At 46.2% G+C, this 17,593-nt stretch overlaps 1 protein-coding gene across 3 annotated transcripts in view; it reads right to left on the minus strand.

Annotated features, from left to right (window-relative positions):
- The window catches only part of PRP4K (pre-mRNA processing factor kinase PRP4K), a 35,856-nt gene extending 29,313 nt beyond the window's left edge, over window positions 1-6,543 (minus strand). For 2 of the 3 annotated variants that reach the window (XR_016441356.1, XM_090039353.1), the window contains exons 1-2: window positions 6,414-6,543; window positions 4,799-4,897 (exon numbers count right to left, since the gene is read on the minus strand). Coding sequence is in view for 2 of the 3 variants with exons in the window: in XM_090039353.1 (XP_089895479.1) it covers window positions 4,799-4,897; window positions 6,414-6,451 (137 nt within the window). In the remaining variant the exon portion in view is untranslated. The remainder of the gene's footprint in view (window positions 1-4,798; window positions 4,898-6,413) is intronic. The other variant, XM_090039354.1, reaches the window with a different exon arrangement.
- Window positions 6,544-17,593: the final 11,050 nt, after the last annotated feature.

The following is a 17,593-nucleotide window of genomic DNA, read 5'->3' on the forward strand; positions in this document are numbered from 1 at the left end:
ATCTGACCCACAGGTGGAGAGTTGAACATCCCTGGTTTAGACAATATTCCTATCTTGAGCAGGGGGTTGGACAAGATGACCTTGCAAGGTCTCTTCTAGTCCTCCAAGATTCTATACTTCTATAACAGTTCAGTAACACAGAAATTTAACGGAAGAACTCTACCTTTAACATTACAGTTATACTGGCAAATCTGTATGGCAATAAGCCCCGAGACTACTAAAATATGATTCTGCGGAATATTCTCTTCATTGATCACAGTAGTTACATCACAGCTGCAAGAGTCATTAGGAAGTATACCATTTTCAACATGACTTTTGCTACATTCTGATTACATGCTGGTAATACGGCCACAGATTAAATACCTAATGCTAATTGTCAAGGTAATTTATGAAACTGCTAAAATTTGAAGCTACCATCCTGTCACCGGCATGCTGATCTTTTGTTACTGTGCCATTATGGTGCATTTTAGGTATATACCAAGTATCTAGCCAGTAAAGGAACCCAGAAAATCATTCTATAGAACCTAAATTTAAAGAGAGACATTTCCAGACCTGACAATTAGTAAATCTTTATCAATGTTAGGGTAAAAGATGTGGATTTTGTTTTTAAAGCATACTAGCTAACTCTATGAAACCCATAGCACAGAGAAAACTATGCATTTTAAGCATACTGAAAATGGCTGAGGTAGGGTTTTCACAACTTTCACTGTCTACATTATGATTTAGAATGGGTTAACTTAGAAAAAAAAGGAGGAGTTTGCCTAGACAATAGACAAGTGGGGGCCAAGTACAAACCAAAGCAGTATCTTTTTGCAGGATAAGCTGCTCTAGTTACTTAACTGCCATTAGCCTGGATATTTCACAGGATCCAAACTCCCTCTTTCCCCTTGCAAAGATGAGGGTTTACAAAGTTAGTGGGAGCGGACAGAAATGCATCAAATAGCTGTGCAGGACCGCTGACATCCTCCTGCTATTTTCAACAGCTTTTATTATTACAAAGGGCATGTCTTTTCTTAACAGCTGCACAGGATTGATGAGCTCCAGGTGACAGAAGGGACAGACTTTGAAGCACAAGCTGCAGCACACAGCTGAGCAGCTCATACTTAAGTTGTACTGCAAATTAAGTGGGCTGCAAGACACCTAGATACAAGTGATCCAGGTTCTGCTGGACTAGTTTTACCAAGCAACGGCAGAGTGACTTTAACAAAGATGTCATCCCCTTTAACGGCCGGTATTCAAAAAGCTACAGAATGTAACATTAATTGGAAGTTCTACAACACAAGAGCTGGGCAAGGCACAGAAATAAATTCATCCCACTGCTGTCCAACTGGCCCTTTAAGGGCCACATGCTTAAGTTCCAGCCCCCAGATTCTCACTCAGCTGCTGCTTCCCATTGCTCCAACAGCCAGTGTCTCTGGGCTCTCCATCCTTCCTCCAGCTACCACTCCTTCCCTTTGCCCCAAGGTGCTGGGCAATGTAGGGCGGCATAGTGTAGCAAGTTGAGGGAAGAGTCCAAACTGCATGCAGTGGGGAGAGTGGGAAATGCACAAGAGGCAGTAGTGTCCGGAGCTGCTCACAAGGGCATGCACTGCAGCAGTGTAGGGGAAGTATCACACTGGCACAGGGACAAAGCAACGGCAGGGGAGTGACCACTGCAGTGTTGGAAATGGAGATACCTGCACAGAACAATAAGGAGGGAGCATCCATGCAGTGCATGACCCATAGCTTAACCAGTGCAGCCCATGGGATGCATGACTCCCTACATTCTCAGAAGCTAGACAGTCTTGATCTATCCCAAAACCATTTATTTCAGTGGATGAGGCTCATAAAGTGGCAGAACACTTCTATATGTGGAAGGGGGATGCAAGTATCAAATCAGTGTCCAAGAATGAAATCCTGGTATAAATATCATTACCTTCTCCCTTACAAATAGAAGTTTTAAAAGTTATTATAAATCATGAGACAGAAAAGCTTCCAAGTCACTTTAGCTATAAAGTTTATTTATTTTAGTTATTACTACTCTATTGTTTTGAAAGCTGCATCATCTTTGAGCAGGCAAATGAGTTCAACTGCAAACATGCTACTACCATGTCAGCATTCTGATTGTAGTCACGCAGCCTCATCTCTTTTATGCATCTCTCTTCACTGCTAATTACTAAGGTACTTGTATGTCAACAGAGGTCTTTATTTTTTATAGGTTTGTTCCAGATGCTTGTCATTACTTGTGACAAGAAAATAATAGGGAGGTGCAAAACCCCCCAAAAGCCCCCCCACAAAACTATTTTTTAACAACAAATTTTACACTGCATCAGCTACAACAGATGACAAAAAGATTCGGTATATATCTATTTTTCAATTCCTGATATCATCCAAGTTGAAGTTTCCATAAAATGTACAGTCTAAATCACACACTGCTAATGTAGCATCTCTTGAGCAGCGTAGATAAGTGAGAACTATATGGTTTGGTTAATATGGAGGGAGAAATGCCCCAAATACATTTTTATGGGGAATAAGTAATAAAATTCTTCTACCTGTAACTGCAGAATCTTTTACTTAATATTTTAAATTGTACCTTGTAACATAAAAAATAAAGTTAAAACAATAAAAAACCCTATAGAAATTCAAGCTGTTCAGGATACTCTTCCTTTGCTAGGATAATGACATGTAATCAGTCATACAACTACTTATGGATTAACTTTTAACAACTTGTTTTCATGTTCTCATATTTAATAACCTTGTCCTACACTTTGCATGAGTAGTACACTAGCTAGGATTCAGTAAAAATATACTGCAAAATTAGTTTCCCAATCGTCTACTTTGGGGGTGTGACTGTCATTTTCTTTATGCACTACTTGTTTATTTGTTTACATAGCTGCTCACATTGAATGCTGTTCACAAATTTCTCATAAATTTTCTTGATACCAGAAGCATCTTTGAATTGAATCAGCCATATAAAAAGAAAACAAAAAATATGAAATCTAAGACAGAATCTGTAAAAGCCAGAAAACTGCTATGGTCCCAGTATGCCTTACATGAATTACATACATTTAGTCTGTATAAGGTGTAAATTACCTAGAACAGAAATGGAAATTTGGAGTCCAGTTGTAAAAATCACCCTGCATATCACAAGGGGATTCCACAAATGTAATGAATTGCTCATCTTGCATGCATGTGTATAAAAGGAATGGGGGAGAAAGAAATAGAAATCATGGAGCAGAGAGGCTGGAACACGATACAGAGCATGAACAGAGGGGCTAGGAAGCTCCCCATATAATATGGAAAACAGTTTAAGCCAGAACTTTTTCCAGTTCAACTTAGACATGTTTTACTGTAATTCTGAAACTTGTACAGCCTGATTCTACATTTGCACAGTTCATATTTGGAACAATAATGGCTAGAAACATTGTATTAAAAATACCTGCAGTTGAAAGTCAGCTCCCCATACCTGCATAGAAATGCATACAAGTGTGGAACTTTCTAACAAACCTTGTGACAATGTAGTTGTCTAACTCTGCTTTTACAGTTTGTTTCTGAAGAAAGTTAACTTTCTGCTAATTCCTTTAGAAGAGGGGTGTCAAACTCAAATGAGTTGGAGGGATGCATTCCCTGGTTTGCAGATGTCTGAGGGTCACCCTCTAGCTCTGGCAGCCTGTCTCCTTGCGAGAGCTGGGGCATAGGCAGCCACAGTGGCATCACAGGCAGAAACCATGGCTGGGATGGAGTCTTCCAGTGGCAGGCAGCCAGTGCCTCCCTATAGTTATCTGGCACAGGCAATGCCAGCAGCACCACTGTAGAATGGAAATCCTACCACCATGGCCAGAGATCCCACTCAGCAGGACTTCCTGCGGCATCAGCCAGCATACCACCCCTTTCCCCCTTAGCTTCTGCATGGATGCAGGCAGCCCCAGTATATCATGGGCAGAACCCCCACCAATGTGGCCACTACCCTACACACATAGCCCCCTGTAGCAACAGAATTCCCCACTTTGTTCTGGTAAAGTAGCATCAGTTCTGCCAGCAAGTGACAGAAGTCCTCCTGGAAGCCAACAGAAAGCATGTACAGAGGCAACCATACTTTTGCCATCTACCACAGCACTTAATTGCTGCTGCCTCATAGGGCATGTGGAATACCCTCCCACAACAGCCACTCTAGTGGAGCTGTATGGCTTCACCCAGCCACATGTGCTCTGGTGGCCTTCCTATGGCAGCTGTTGCACAGAGCTTGCACCAGCAGACAGCTTGTAATCCAGGCAAGCCAAAACACTGTATCTCCACTATGGGGACTGCAGGTGCTTTAAAACTACAGTGGCAGCACTTTATTAGGGTAGATGCAGCTCTGCCAGGTGGATTTTTCTACCAGCAAACCTACACCAGCTCTCCTAAATGACAAATATTTGCTAGAAGCAGCCAGGTTCAAATTGGGGTTTTGTCAGCAGAGCTATACCAGCTACAGAACGAGATCCTAGCCAATACAGGCCTGCCGGCAGAGATGTCATGCAGAGAAAGAGTAACTAACTTATCCAGCATCGTTAGGATTTACACTTATTCTGAAGGAAGTTCAATAAAAATATTACAAATTGTAAAGACACTAACACATGGGAATAAAAACTTACCAGACCATCTCAGAATTTTTCAAGCATTCCCTTTCCCCAGTCTTCCCCATGAACATATCATTTGTCAACATCTGCACTGAATTGTACTCATACTATATAATTTAGGATTTTTGCCCGTCTCCTCTCCCCATATACTGATGTAGCTCAATGTGACATAGAAAAAGGCCTAGAACTCTACTTCATACCTTTGATCAGTAGAAAGTTGGGCAGGTTGTACCCTCAGAGCAGTGGACTCTTGGTCCCACAATGAGATAGAAGGAATCAGAACAGTTGCAGGAGTTGTCCTAGGACATAAAGGCAAGAAACTGGAAAAAAACCCTCAACCTGATCTTTGCCTCGGGATTTACCCTCCCCTCTCCCTGAGCATTGCTCCTGCATTCTCCCAGCCTGAATCCCTTTTCCCCAAAAGTTTTTAAGTACTTCCGTACTCAGCCTCTCACAAAGGCGGGATGGGAATTTATTTAGTTAGGTAGCTACAGACCATGCCCCTGCTTTGTTATGCTATACTGATTGCTTCACAGAAATATAATATGCTAATTCTCAGGACAATCTCTCCAGTGTACACAGTCCATGGCTAACTAATGAAGGCAGGAGCTTTCTTTCCTAACATGGAATGATGTAGTCCGGGACAACCTCACCCCCCAAAGCAAGCAGAAACCCCCCATGGAATTCAACAAAAAAAAAGTTAAAAATAGAGCTCTTGCTGCTCAGCTTTGCATTGTCCTGGGGGGCCTGTAAAGTTTAAAATCAAGCAACAAGCACCAATACAAATTTTGATTTAAAGCCTTTGTACAATTTAAAAATATAAAAACAAAAACATTTAATAAAAAACTACTCTAAAAGGCTTTAATTTGGTATGGTATATATCCATCTATAAGGAATACCTTAGGGCAGCTGGCTGTCCAACTACTGGCCCATGAGCCACACCCGGCGTGCAAGGGTTAATATACTAGGGCTTGGCGCCAGGTCACCGTTGCCCCCTTTATACATGCTGCTGCAGAGGCCCGGGTATCTGGAGCAGGATGGCCAGGTGGAAAGGGGCCTGGGGCACAGAGGGGCTGCACTGCCACGCAGCATGGGGCTCAGGGACCCTGCGCACAGAAGTGGGACAGCCCTGCCTTTGGGAACTTGTACGCTAACATGCCTCAAACTATAAACCTACGCCCTAATACACTGACTGCCACTCCACTATGTTCGGCCCCTATTCCCACCAGGCCCAGAAATAGTGCGAAGAGCTCTTCTTTTGGAAAATAAGGAATTGGACTTCATCCCCACGATGGGAGCATTAAGACAAGACTGAGGGGCATTTAACCAGCTGGCTCCTGCCCACCCTTCTTTCTTTCTACACTGACCCCCCCAACTTTGTCTCAACTGCTGCCTCCCTCCTGAATCCAGGGCTAGAATCACCTAGAGTTTCCCTTCTAGCTTCAAGGGAACTTGGCTGCCTGGTCAGGTAGCAGCTTTGTTTAAAAAAAAAAAAAAAAAATTAAAAGCAGGTGTGGGGGGAGCTTGAGTGGTTCCAACTGGGCAGACCCTCCCCCAGAGAGAGACGTGACAGTCCGGGCGCTCAGGCGTCTCCCCCAGGGCACAGCAGGGCAGGCACGGAGCTCCCCGACAGGCCGGGCCCCGCGGCGGTCTCCTCACGCGCCGGGCCGGGCCCAGGCGGGGCCGCCGCACGCCCAACCGCCACCAACGGCTCCCGCCCGCCGCCCGCCGCTGGCGAAGCGCCCGCCGCTCGCTCACCCACTTCCTCCCGTCCCAACCTCCCCCCGCGAACCGATAGACCGCCCCGGCTCTTACTCGGGCGCCCGCAGCTCGGCCTCCACCGCGGCCGCCATTTTGAACTTCCCGACGCCTTCCCTGCCACTGGTGAGACAGGTCCGCCGCGCCTGCGCACTGCGCCTCCCCTCCCCCCGCGCCGGCGCGAGGAACGGCCGGGTCGGAAGTGAACCTCACACTGGGGGGAGGGGATAAATGTCATTTCCGGTGGTGGCGTGCGGTGAGGGTGAGGGGGTGGGGCTTAATCTAGGGGGTGTATGGAAAAAGCTGTCTCCCTACACGGCGCACGGAGGAGAAGTTGTTGGGCAATGGTGGAGCAGGGGCGTGGGGCTGGCTACAGAGATCAAAAGGCAACAGTACACATATATACAGATATAGATATATCTATATAGATGTGTGTATATATATATCTCTCTCTATATATAGATAGATAGGTAGGTATCTGTCTATATAGCTCTCTCTATATATGTCTACCGTTGCCTTTTGGTCTCTGTAGCCAGACCCAAATATATATCTATACAGATATAGATAGATAAAACAACACCTATATATATATATATATATGCACATATATGTTATATACTAGTGGAAGGACCTATTCTTCGCCTGGGTTGTTCTTTTTGTAATTGCCGATGAACAATTTGGGTGACTCCTTGTTTTGGCTTTGTAGATTCATAGATTGTAGAGTTGGAAGGGACCACAAAGGATCATCATTTCCAGCCCCCTGCCCCTGGCAGGAAAGAGGATTGAGGTCAGATGACCCCAGACAGCTAACTGTCAAGCTTCCTCTTGAAGACCTCCAAGTTAGGTGATAGTACCACCTCTCTTTAAAGCCCATTCCAGATTCTGGCCACCCTTACTGTAAAAAATGTCGTCCCAATGTCTACCCTAAATCTATTCTCCATTATTTTGCACCCATTATTCCTAGTTACTCAGGGGTGCTCTGGTAAACACCACATCTCCAGTTATCTGTTGTCCTCCCTCGATAAACTTTTAGATGGTTACAAGGTCTCCCCTCAGATGTCTCTTGTGAAGGTTGAAGAGATCTAGACCTCTCAACGTACCCTCGCAGGGTCTTTCATGGAGGCCACTAATCATGCAAGTGGCCCTTCTCTGAACCCTCTCCAGGTTCTCCGTGTCCCTCTTGAAGCGGCACCCAAAACTGGACACAGTACTTCAAGTACAGCCTGACCAATGTGGCATAGAGATGGAACATCACCTCCCTTGATCTGTTGGTCTTGCATCTTCTAATACACGACAAGGTGCGATTGGCTTTGTTGATGGCCTTGTTACACTGCTGGCTCATGTTCGTCTTGGAGTCAACTATGACTCCAAGATCTCTCTCAGCCGCTGAGCTGCTGAGGAGGTCATCTCCCAACTATAGGTGTGGTGGGGATTCCTCCTCCCAAGGAGGAGTACCTTACGTTTATCTTTGTTGAACTGCATCCTATTTTATTCCACCCCTTGATCCAACCTGTCCAAATCGGCCTGTATCTGCTCCCCGCCCTCAGGTGTGTTAACTTTGCCCCATAACTTGGTGTTATCTGCGGACTTGGAGAGGGTTCTCTCCACACCCTTGTCCAAATCGCTGATGAAGATATTAAATAACACCGGTCCAAGGACCGAACCCTGCGGGACCCCACTGCTCACCTCCTTCCAGTCCAAGAATGACCCGTCCACCACCACTCTCTGGGTGCGGTCCCTAAGCCATTTGGCCACCCACCTGACTGTGTAGGCATCCACTCCATTAGCTTCCCTATGAAAATAGGATGCGAAAGTGTGTCAAAGGCCTTCCTAAAATCCAAGTAGATGACATCAGCCTCAGCTCCTGTGTCAAGGCAGTGTGTGACATGGTCATAAAAGGCTATAAGATTTGTCAGGCAGGATCTACCTGTGACGAATCCATGCTGGTTTCCCTTCAGCATCATTTCCCCTGCTGGGCCTTCACAAATGCGCTCTTTGATGATTTTTTCCAGTATTTTCCCAGGGATAGAGGTAAGACTGACAGATCTAAAGTTACGTGGCTCATCCCTTCTCCCCTTCTTAAAAACGGGCATCACATTGGCCCTTTTCCAGTCCTCAGGGACCTGGCTGAAGCACCATGAGAGCTCAAACAGCCATGCCAGCAGCTCAGCTATGACACTGGCCAATTGCTTCAGCACTTGTGGATGGTAGTCATCCCGGCTGGTTGACTTGTACCCACCAGCCCTGCCAAGAGCTCCTTAACTAAGTCAACACTAACCTTTGGCAGTCTGGTGCCTTTTGGACATCTGTCTATGCTTAAGGTGGGGGGAATACTAAAGCAAAGAACCCATTGAAGAGCTCTGCCTTTTTTTCTGCATCAACCACCAACTGTTCTGATCCGGGGCCCTATGTTACTCTGTGCTTTCCTTTTGCTCACTATGTATCTGTAGAAGGATTTTTTATTGTCCTTAGTTGTTGAAGCCAGCCTAAGCTCCAGTCCTGCCTTGGCCTGCCTAACTGACTCCCTGCAATAGTGCACCAGGGAGGTGTATTCCTTCTTGGAGGCTGCCTCCTGCTTCCACTGCCTATAAATCTCTTTCTTTGCCCCCAGTCTTTTCTGGAGTTCAGCCAAGGGAGCATTTTTTATCCCCTTACCGCCTTTCCTGCGTAAGGGGACAGACTTCTTTTGTGCCCCAAGGATTACTCCCTTGAGAAACTGCCAACCCTCCCGGACCCCCATTTGCTTGATGCTCTTGAGTTCTGCCACCTCACTAACTAGCCCTCTAAGTTTACTAAAGTTGGCCCTTCTGAAGTCTAACATTTTAGCCTACTGGATATTTTTCCCACTCTGCTGGATAGTGAACTCTGCCAAGTGATGGTCACTATCTCCCAGGTTACTGTGTACTTGCAGATTCCCCACGAGATCATCCCCTGTTGCTAAGACCAGGTCAAGCAAGGTGCTACCCCTGGTGAGACTGGACACCACCTGGGTTAGGTAGAGGTCTTGCACACAGTGTAAGAATCTACATGAGCGGCTTGCTTTGGCCGTCTGCTCCTCCCAGCAGATGTCTGGGTAATTTAGATCTCCCATGACTTCTTCTCTCACCTGTATGGCATCTGAGAGCTGCCTGGAGAATACCTCGTCTAGCTCGTCATCCTGGTGAGAAGGTCTGTAGTAGACCCCCATTACCAAGTCCTTTTCCCCTGCCCCCCCAGATCCTGACCCACAATGCCTCTGTATTCCCCTCCTCTACCTCTGCCTTGATGATAGAAGATGTGTACTGCTCCCTAACATAAAGAGTTACACCCCTGCCTTTTTTTCCCACTCTGTCACGTCTATACAACCTGTACCCCTCAATGCCTACCGCCCAGTCGTGTGTAGAATCCCACCATGTTTCACTTAAAATGACTAGGTCATACTGTGTGCTAGCAAGTAAGAGTGTGAGCTTCTTCTGCTTGTTCCCCATACTCCTGGCATTTCTGTAAAGACATTTTAGCCTCTGCAATGGTGCTCTTGGTGCCCCTTTGCCTTGATGGTTTGTGTTCCCCTTAGTGCTTACCTGGTTAGGTCTGGTGCCTTGTTTGTGGTTTTCCAACCCTAGGTTCTTGTCAAGCACCGGTTCCCTGTCCCCCAGCTTCAGGTGGGCTGTAAATGTCCTTCCACACCCCCTGCCCTGGCAGCATCTGCAACACAAATACCTCCAGAACATTGATCCCACTGTGGCTCATGGGAACCATGTTGTCCACCAACCTGCCCTCCAACATAATTCAGGGCCATGCTTTTTTTTCTCCAGCTGCCTGTTTCTTCTGGTTGACACTGAGCAGTGAAAGATGATGTTACTTGTCAAGTGTTACTTAATCAGCACAAGCTAGATTTGACAGGGATTTGACAGGTGTCACCTCAAAAGAAAATAACAAAAGGTTTCTGGAAAAGACAAGAATGTTGATCAGCCTGAAAACAGGAAAGAGTTTGTTTTTGCTTTTAAAGTAGGAAGGGCTCTGATGAGTAACAGGACATACGTGGAATGGTAGATATGAATTGCTTTTTTCAAATGTATCTATATCTTGTGCTGTTAATCATGCCAGTGCTTGGTACTAAGCATCTCTACCTAATTATTATTAGATGACTCGGGGCTGAACAAGAAAAAGCTCTGAAGCAGCCAACCATCCTGAATTTCAGAGATGTCTCCCCCAAAGATCCCATAAAATAGGGCTGTTTTCCCATATTTGGAATATGGATCCTGAAATGGCCAATCCCATCAGAAATTCCCAAGGAGTTTATATTTTTTCACCCATAATAATGACTGGTTTGAGTATAAAGATGGAAACCCTGAAGCCCAAGGAGGCTGAAATGGCCACAGTCACGCAGTGATTCACTGGCAGAGCAGGGAGCAGCACTGACAAGTCCACTGAGCTTAACATGTGACTCATGTTTAAACCCACAAGACACAAGAGGTTTCACCTCTGGGCCACTGTCAACCTCCTTGCCAGAGTACTCACAATCAACAGGATTTGAACCAGGGCAGAGATGGCGCATTGGATTTCTAGCCAGTTGGTCATGACCAAGGATCCAGGTTTTCTGTTTCCCGTGAAAAAACATGGATTTCCCCTCTTACCTGAGAAAAATGTGGATTTTTAATTTTAACAGAGAAACACAAGGATTTTGCTCTTTTGCAAAGAGCACTCAGTGGACTGGCAGAGCTCTCACCTGCAAGAGGCTGGGGGGAGTGGGAGGAGGGTGGTCAAGCAGGGGGCCTGGAGACCAGCTCTCACAGGTAAGTCTGGGAGAGGGTAGGAATTGGTGCCCCCATGGGAGGTGGGGAGGGAGTTGGGCAGGGCCAGGCAGTGGGTGGGGCTTGGGGCCTGGGGCTGCAATGCATGGCCACAGGGCCCCAGTGGGGAGCGGTGGGATGGAGCAGCAGGCAGTATATCTGGGGGCAGGGGGACTGCACACATTCCTGGGGGGAAGGGTGGGTATGCGCTCCCCAGATCTCAGGGTAGGGGCGGATGTGAGCTGCCTGCTGCATGCTCACTGCCCACCTCAGAGCATTGGGGGTAGTGATGCAGGGTTGTGCCCCCTATTGCTCACTGGGTGGGCAAGGGGCACATTACCAGGGCAGCGTGGGGCTCACAGTGGTGGCAATGAGTTTCCCTGTGCCCCCCTACCCCCTCCCTGCTTTGCCCTGCTGCTCTGGGTCTCGCCTGCCAGGCTGCAGAGACTGCAGGGGGAGGGCAGCAGGGCAGGGAGCCCAAGCCTGCAGCAAGCAGCCCACACCCACCCCGCCCCAACCCTGCGCAGAGATCTGGGGTGCATATGTCCCCCGTGTGTCCCCAGGAGTGCTCTCAGCTGCGTTGAGCCGGCTCCACCCCCCCGACCCAAGCCCTCAATGGGCAACCCACAGCCTGTCCCCCACAGGGGCTCCTCTCTGGCCATGCCACTGATGTAAAAATCGCGGTTCGTTTCTCGGGAGGCGAAAAAAAACCTTCAGCCACAGACACACTCTATTAGCAACACAAAAGGTATATATTTGCAAATAGGGTCAGAGAGAGAGACAAAAGATCAAACACTCTGCTGCCCCCGAGGGAAACTGCCCAGCTGGCTTTATCCCCTCTCTCCTGACCACGTGTGCAGAAGGAGGAACTTTTACAACTCATTTCCGATTCATACAAACATGTATGTGAATACGTCAAATCATACGTCGCATGTGTATTATAATTAACTACTTAAGTATGCGGGGTGGATAGGCTTATATGTATTAGCTTATTGCGCATGGTTAGAAAGTATCTGAGGTTACAAGAGTTCAGATTTTCCTTGCTTCAAGGCTAGAATTGCAATTTACTCTTATCTGCATGAGAAAAGCTGAGGAGTATATGCTTTACTGTAACAAAGAAATAGTAACTTTGCAAAACAAAGGGAGAGTGATACCTTAATACAAAGAGCTTTCAGTAGCTCTCCCAGCTCTCTCACCAGGGAGGGCTGACAGCTGCGCTGTTTTAACAAGACTTATTGATAATACATTTTTAATAATATTTCTAACACCACCATACTGTGCTCCCCGCTCGGGCCACAGCAGTCTCCCACGGGCACCAGCCAGGACTTCAGTGCTGCTGCACCAGGCAGAAGGCTGCAGACCCAGGGGCCTGGCCCTGTAGCCCTGGCAGCTGGAGGCTTCCTCCAGCAGGTTGTGAGGCTTCAGGTGGGAGGCAAGGGGCACCAGCAGGGCCCAGGGGGCTATGGGTGGGTAGTGAGGGGCCTGGACCTGTGTCCTGGTGAGCTAAGGGGACAGGGAAGCACTGATTTTTCCATGATAAAACACCCAAAATCAAATACCAAAATTTATAGTTATTCATTTTGTAGTAGTGATTGAGGCACAGGCAGGCTTCAAAATTGCTTTAAAATTGTAAATACATCAATAAAACATCATGTTCAATTGACACACGCGCACACACACACACACACACACACCCCTCTGTTATTTGGCATCCCCTGGGAATGTGGGATGCCAGATAACAAAAAATGCCAGTTAACTGAGTGGCCTGAACAGGCGTCCTTGTCTGTTCGGGCCACTGCTTCTCCTGCCGCATCTGGGGCATCACCGCCCCTCCCATGGTATCACCGACCCTTCTGTGGGCTCTGTAGGCCCTGTGGGACAGGGAGGCAGGCCCTGCACAGCCTGCGATGCCCCAGGCCATGGGGACTTGGCAGCACAGGCTGCTTTGCTTTGGACCATGGGGGCTCAAAGAAACTGGAAGTGCTGCGGTGGGCACTTCGGGTTTCACTTTACCTTACAAGCCAGCATGCCAGTTAATAGAGCATGCTGGCTTGTAAAGTGCTGTTAATGGAGCTGTGTGTGTGTGTGTGTGTGTGTGTGTTGGAGCTTTTTGTGTGTGTGTGTGTTTTGGTGCTTTTATCAAAGAACTTGCAAATTTTTTATCATGGGAAACCAGGATCCCCACCCATGACTAGCTGTGTGTGTGCAGGGATATCAGGGTGGCTGTCACTTTGCACACATTCTGTTTGGACAGGGGGCTGGGATCTTTGCAGAAGGACAACTGAGCTCCTCTCCATGCCCTCTGGGCCTGGGTTTCCAAGCCAGCAGGACATGCCTCTGGAGCTGAATTGTACCTGCTGCCCACCCAGCAGCACTCCCGGTTGTGTATTTGGAGCACTCCCCTTGACACTGCTGCTGCCAGAAGGTGGAGGAGAAGCAAGGGTGGGGAGAAAGAAGAGTGGGAAGTATCATAAACCTACTGTGTGGTTTACAAACCTAGAGAAGAAATAGATAGATGTACTTTGTGAGGAGCACATGCTCTTTGCTAAGAGGTACTCCAAGTCAACAACAGCAGGAGCGAAGAAGAAGCAGCACAAGCTGTTGCTGCCTCTTAGAATGACAGACATGGGCACCACATCCAACATTGATTACCTTCCTTTGGCACTACCTACTGCCTCATTGTTGTTGCTGAATCACTGCCTGCATCTCCTCTCACTAGCAGGTGTCATTTCCTTCTTTTACCCCTGCCTAATGGAAATTCAAAGCATTGGAGATCACAGTATGAGGAGCAGTTGTGTGCTGGCTGTCTTTGGATGCAGAAGGAAAGTTATACCAAAAGATATGCTAGGAATGGCCTGATAAAAAAAGGCCAACTTTTGTGCTGTACCTTGTATTATTTAAGTTTAAAATATTTATTTTAATTTAATGCAATCATGTAGCTGATGAAGTAGATTTATATGTGTCTGCTTATATACAGGTGCATTTTGGATAAGTTTTGCTTCCCATCATTTTAATTATTGACAAACTTCAGAAGAATTTTTTCAGTGTTATCATCTTTTTCTGGGTTTCTATTTTTAACAATATACTAACCTGTTTGCACAGATTTACAAATGAATGCAATGCAGGAGTATTTGTATCTGAATGATCTAATTTTCTACCAAAAGTATTTGGTTATATGATTGTTAGGGCATATGAGTTCCAAAATAAATACAAAATGAAAAATTCAGCACAGGAGAGAATACCAGATGGTTGATTTTTTTAAAACAAAAAACATGAGTTTTTTAATTTTAAAATTACATGTTGTTGTTTTTTTTTATTTTAATGTCATTGAAGTAAGCAATGAGGTAACAAGGGGTTTGTGTCAGATATTTGTGTTTAATTTTTCTAGTGGCAACACTCATTCTTTTTAAAGGTGCCATGCTTTTCTTGGATTGTTACTTGCATTGGCGTACCTTAAATCAGATTGGGTGCATTTGCATGTGCTATTAATGTGCTTATATGCAGTAAAATAAGGCACAGTAAGCTTTCCCCAGGAGCACATCTACATGTGCACCTGTCAGGAGCAAATTTACTCCCAGCAGGAGCAGTTCAGTGTAGGGCTACTTCTGCCCTTGCTCTGCCCCACTACTGCAGCTAGGGGAAGCTCCTGGTAGGGGGCACCAGGGTCAAGCCTGGGCTTCAGGGGGTGGGGGGAGCTGTCCCACCTCCAAGGCAGCTGCCTCTGAGCCTGTGCCCCATTCGGCAGGGGAAGTGGCTGGGAAACATTCCCCTGCCCTGGGCAGGGGACAGTGTCCCAACCCCTACTCAGATTTGCTAATTGGGGTGCAGGGCTTGGAGAGAGCTGCCTGGGGCAGGGGACAATTCCCCTGTGCCCTGTTGTCTGGGCTGACTCGGAACAATTTGCTCCTGGTCAGATGTCTACACATGTGCTACTGTGAAATCTACTACTTGTTTCTACAGGGAGTAGCGAGCCATGCAGTAGACTAATTTACTGTGCAGTAAATGTTCCACACATGTAGATAGTGATGCTGTACTGTGCAATAGATTAGTCGACTGCACAGCAAAGCATCTCGCGTAGATGTGCCCATTCTGTCTTTTTTATAAGGGGCAAAGATGATGACTAAGCCCATCCTGAACATCTCGTCTCTTGACTTGCATTGCATTTTCAACCCTAGGGTATAAAGTGAAAACTCTTAAAGTTGAAAAGAAACTTTTCATCATTGAAAAAAGTCCAGTCATGAAAAGAAAGTGTTAGGTCAGCCTTTGAAACGTATTCACACCTTAAAGCTAAGTTCTGAAAAAATGCAACAGTTCTGATGCAAAAATTTGCGGTTCGTTTCTTTTGGAGGCTCACGAATAATAATTCCTCAGGCACACACTATTAGCAACACAAAAGGTATATTTGCAAATAGGGTCAGAGCAGAGACAGAGAGTCTCAGATTACTCTGCCCCCGAGGAAACCAGCAGTCGGCTCTAATATACTCCCCCTCCTGGGCACGTGTGCCGAAACAGGAACTCTTACAACTTATTTCCGGTTCATACAAACATATATGTAAATACGTCACTTCATACGTCGCATGTTCATTATAATTAACTACTTAAGTATGCAGGGCGGATAGGCATATATGCATCAGCTAATTACGCACGCTCAGAAAACTCTCTAGGTCACCAAAAGTTGAAATTTCCCCTCTTTCAAGGACACACAGTCAATTGAATTACTGCTTCTGTAATCTGCATGTGAATGTCAGGGGAGTGTGTGATTTAGTGTGAGAGAGGCTGAAGAAAGAAAGGGAGTGAGACTGGCCAAGAAAGAAAGGGAGTGATACTTTAGCACAAAGGGTCCTTGGTAGTGTTGCTGCTTATCAGGTACGAGATGCAAACTGTGCAGTTCTAACAACACTCTATTCATTATGCATTCCTAATAATATTTCTAACAGTTCTACAATGTATGTAACCCTGAACAGAAGTCTAAACAGGCCTAGACAATTTATGTAAAATGTCATGATGGGGACCAAGGCTTGAAATGAGTTTACCCTGGTTGCCACATGACCGAGTGGAACTCAATGGAAAATCATTTAAGAACACGCAAGCAGGAAAAAAGGAACCTACCAGTGCCTTACCTGTGAGAGTTTTCGTGTCTTTATGGATTTTCCAGGCACTTAACTAATCTCTTTCAGTGCACAAAATATTAATCTTCTTATGAAACTGAACGAGCAAGAGACCTCCATATAGCTTGGCATTGTGATGATTTGTTTAAATGCACACACTGTGGTTTTATTGTAAGTCTGAAACTGTTTTTTTTTTTCTTATGCTACCCCTTCTCTGTCAACTTTCCTATGACTATAACATAGTTTGAACATAATAAAGAAGTACTGCAAGAATTTCAGTGTGTGAGAAATACTGAGGTACCCCTAGGTAACTTTTTGTGACTTGAATGGCAATCAAATTTAAAAACTAATTGCACCCATTGGGCTTTGATCATCCGGTCACAGGCTTTGGATGAATAGGGTTGTCCATTGATCCGTCCCTATGGTCCTGCTGAGTGAATGTCCCTCCCCTGGGTAGTCTCCTCCCCAATCTCTCATGCCATGACTTCGTATCTTACTCCAGTGGTGGGGTCCGACTACTGGGGTTCTCGAGCGTCTGGGACCCCTGGGCAGCGATCTTCCACAAGGCTCCACCTCCCCCTGTACCTCGCCCTTATACCCAGCCTCAGTGAGTTGCCTTCCCTGCTGGCGGCCTTCCGGGTCTCTCTCTCTCTCTCTCTCTCTCTCACAGCTCCATTTATGTCCCCTGTCCGGTTCCCGCCACTCCTATCCTCAGCTGGCTGCAGCTTTTAAAAAAACGCGGCTAATGAGCCGTGCGGGTCCTGCCGCCATTTCCAGCTTCGCCACAGCTCCGGCTACAAGTAAGGGATTTTCTGTTTTCTCTTCTCTTGCCTTCTCCAGCACGTTCTGGACCCCAGGGTTCCCCCCTGGCCCCTTGGGGTTTGTCCCTTGATTCCTCCCTGTGACACTAATGTGTATATTACAGTGCTTACCTCCTTGCAGAAGGGCCAGGCAGTGGGGGTGGGGGATCAGCTAGGTAGGAAGAAGCCCCCTCCAACACCCCTCCACCATACCTCCCATATACCCACATACACAGTATACAAGGGCAAGATTTTCTTTTGAGCTATTATGCAATTGCTTCTATATACACTCAAACCCACATAAATCAAGACTTTTTAAAAATAAAATTAAAATGTTATAGTAGATGTCTGAGTCTTAGTATGATTTGCTTTTTTTCTATAATTTGTTAACATAATATTTTCTGAAATACGTTATATGTGTGGTCTTCAACAGCTCACTGAAACTCATTAAGTGTCCCACCAGCTGAAAAAATTGCCTACCCTGATCCAGATTTATCTTCATTAAATAGTGTTTTCTGACACTTAACTTTTTCTTTCCTACTCTTCTGCCACAGTTT

Source organism: Crocodylus siamensis, chromosome 3 (genome assembly GCF_052110815.1).
Source record: "Crocodylus siamensis isolate JL-2025a chromosome 3, ASM5211081v1, whole genome shotgun sequence".
Taxonomy (NCBI): Eukaryota; Metazoa; Chordata; order Crocodylia; family Crocodylidae; genus Crocodylus; species Crocodylus siamensis.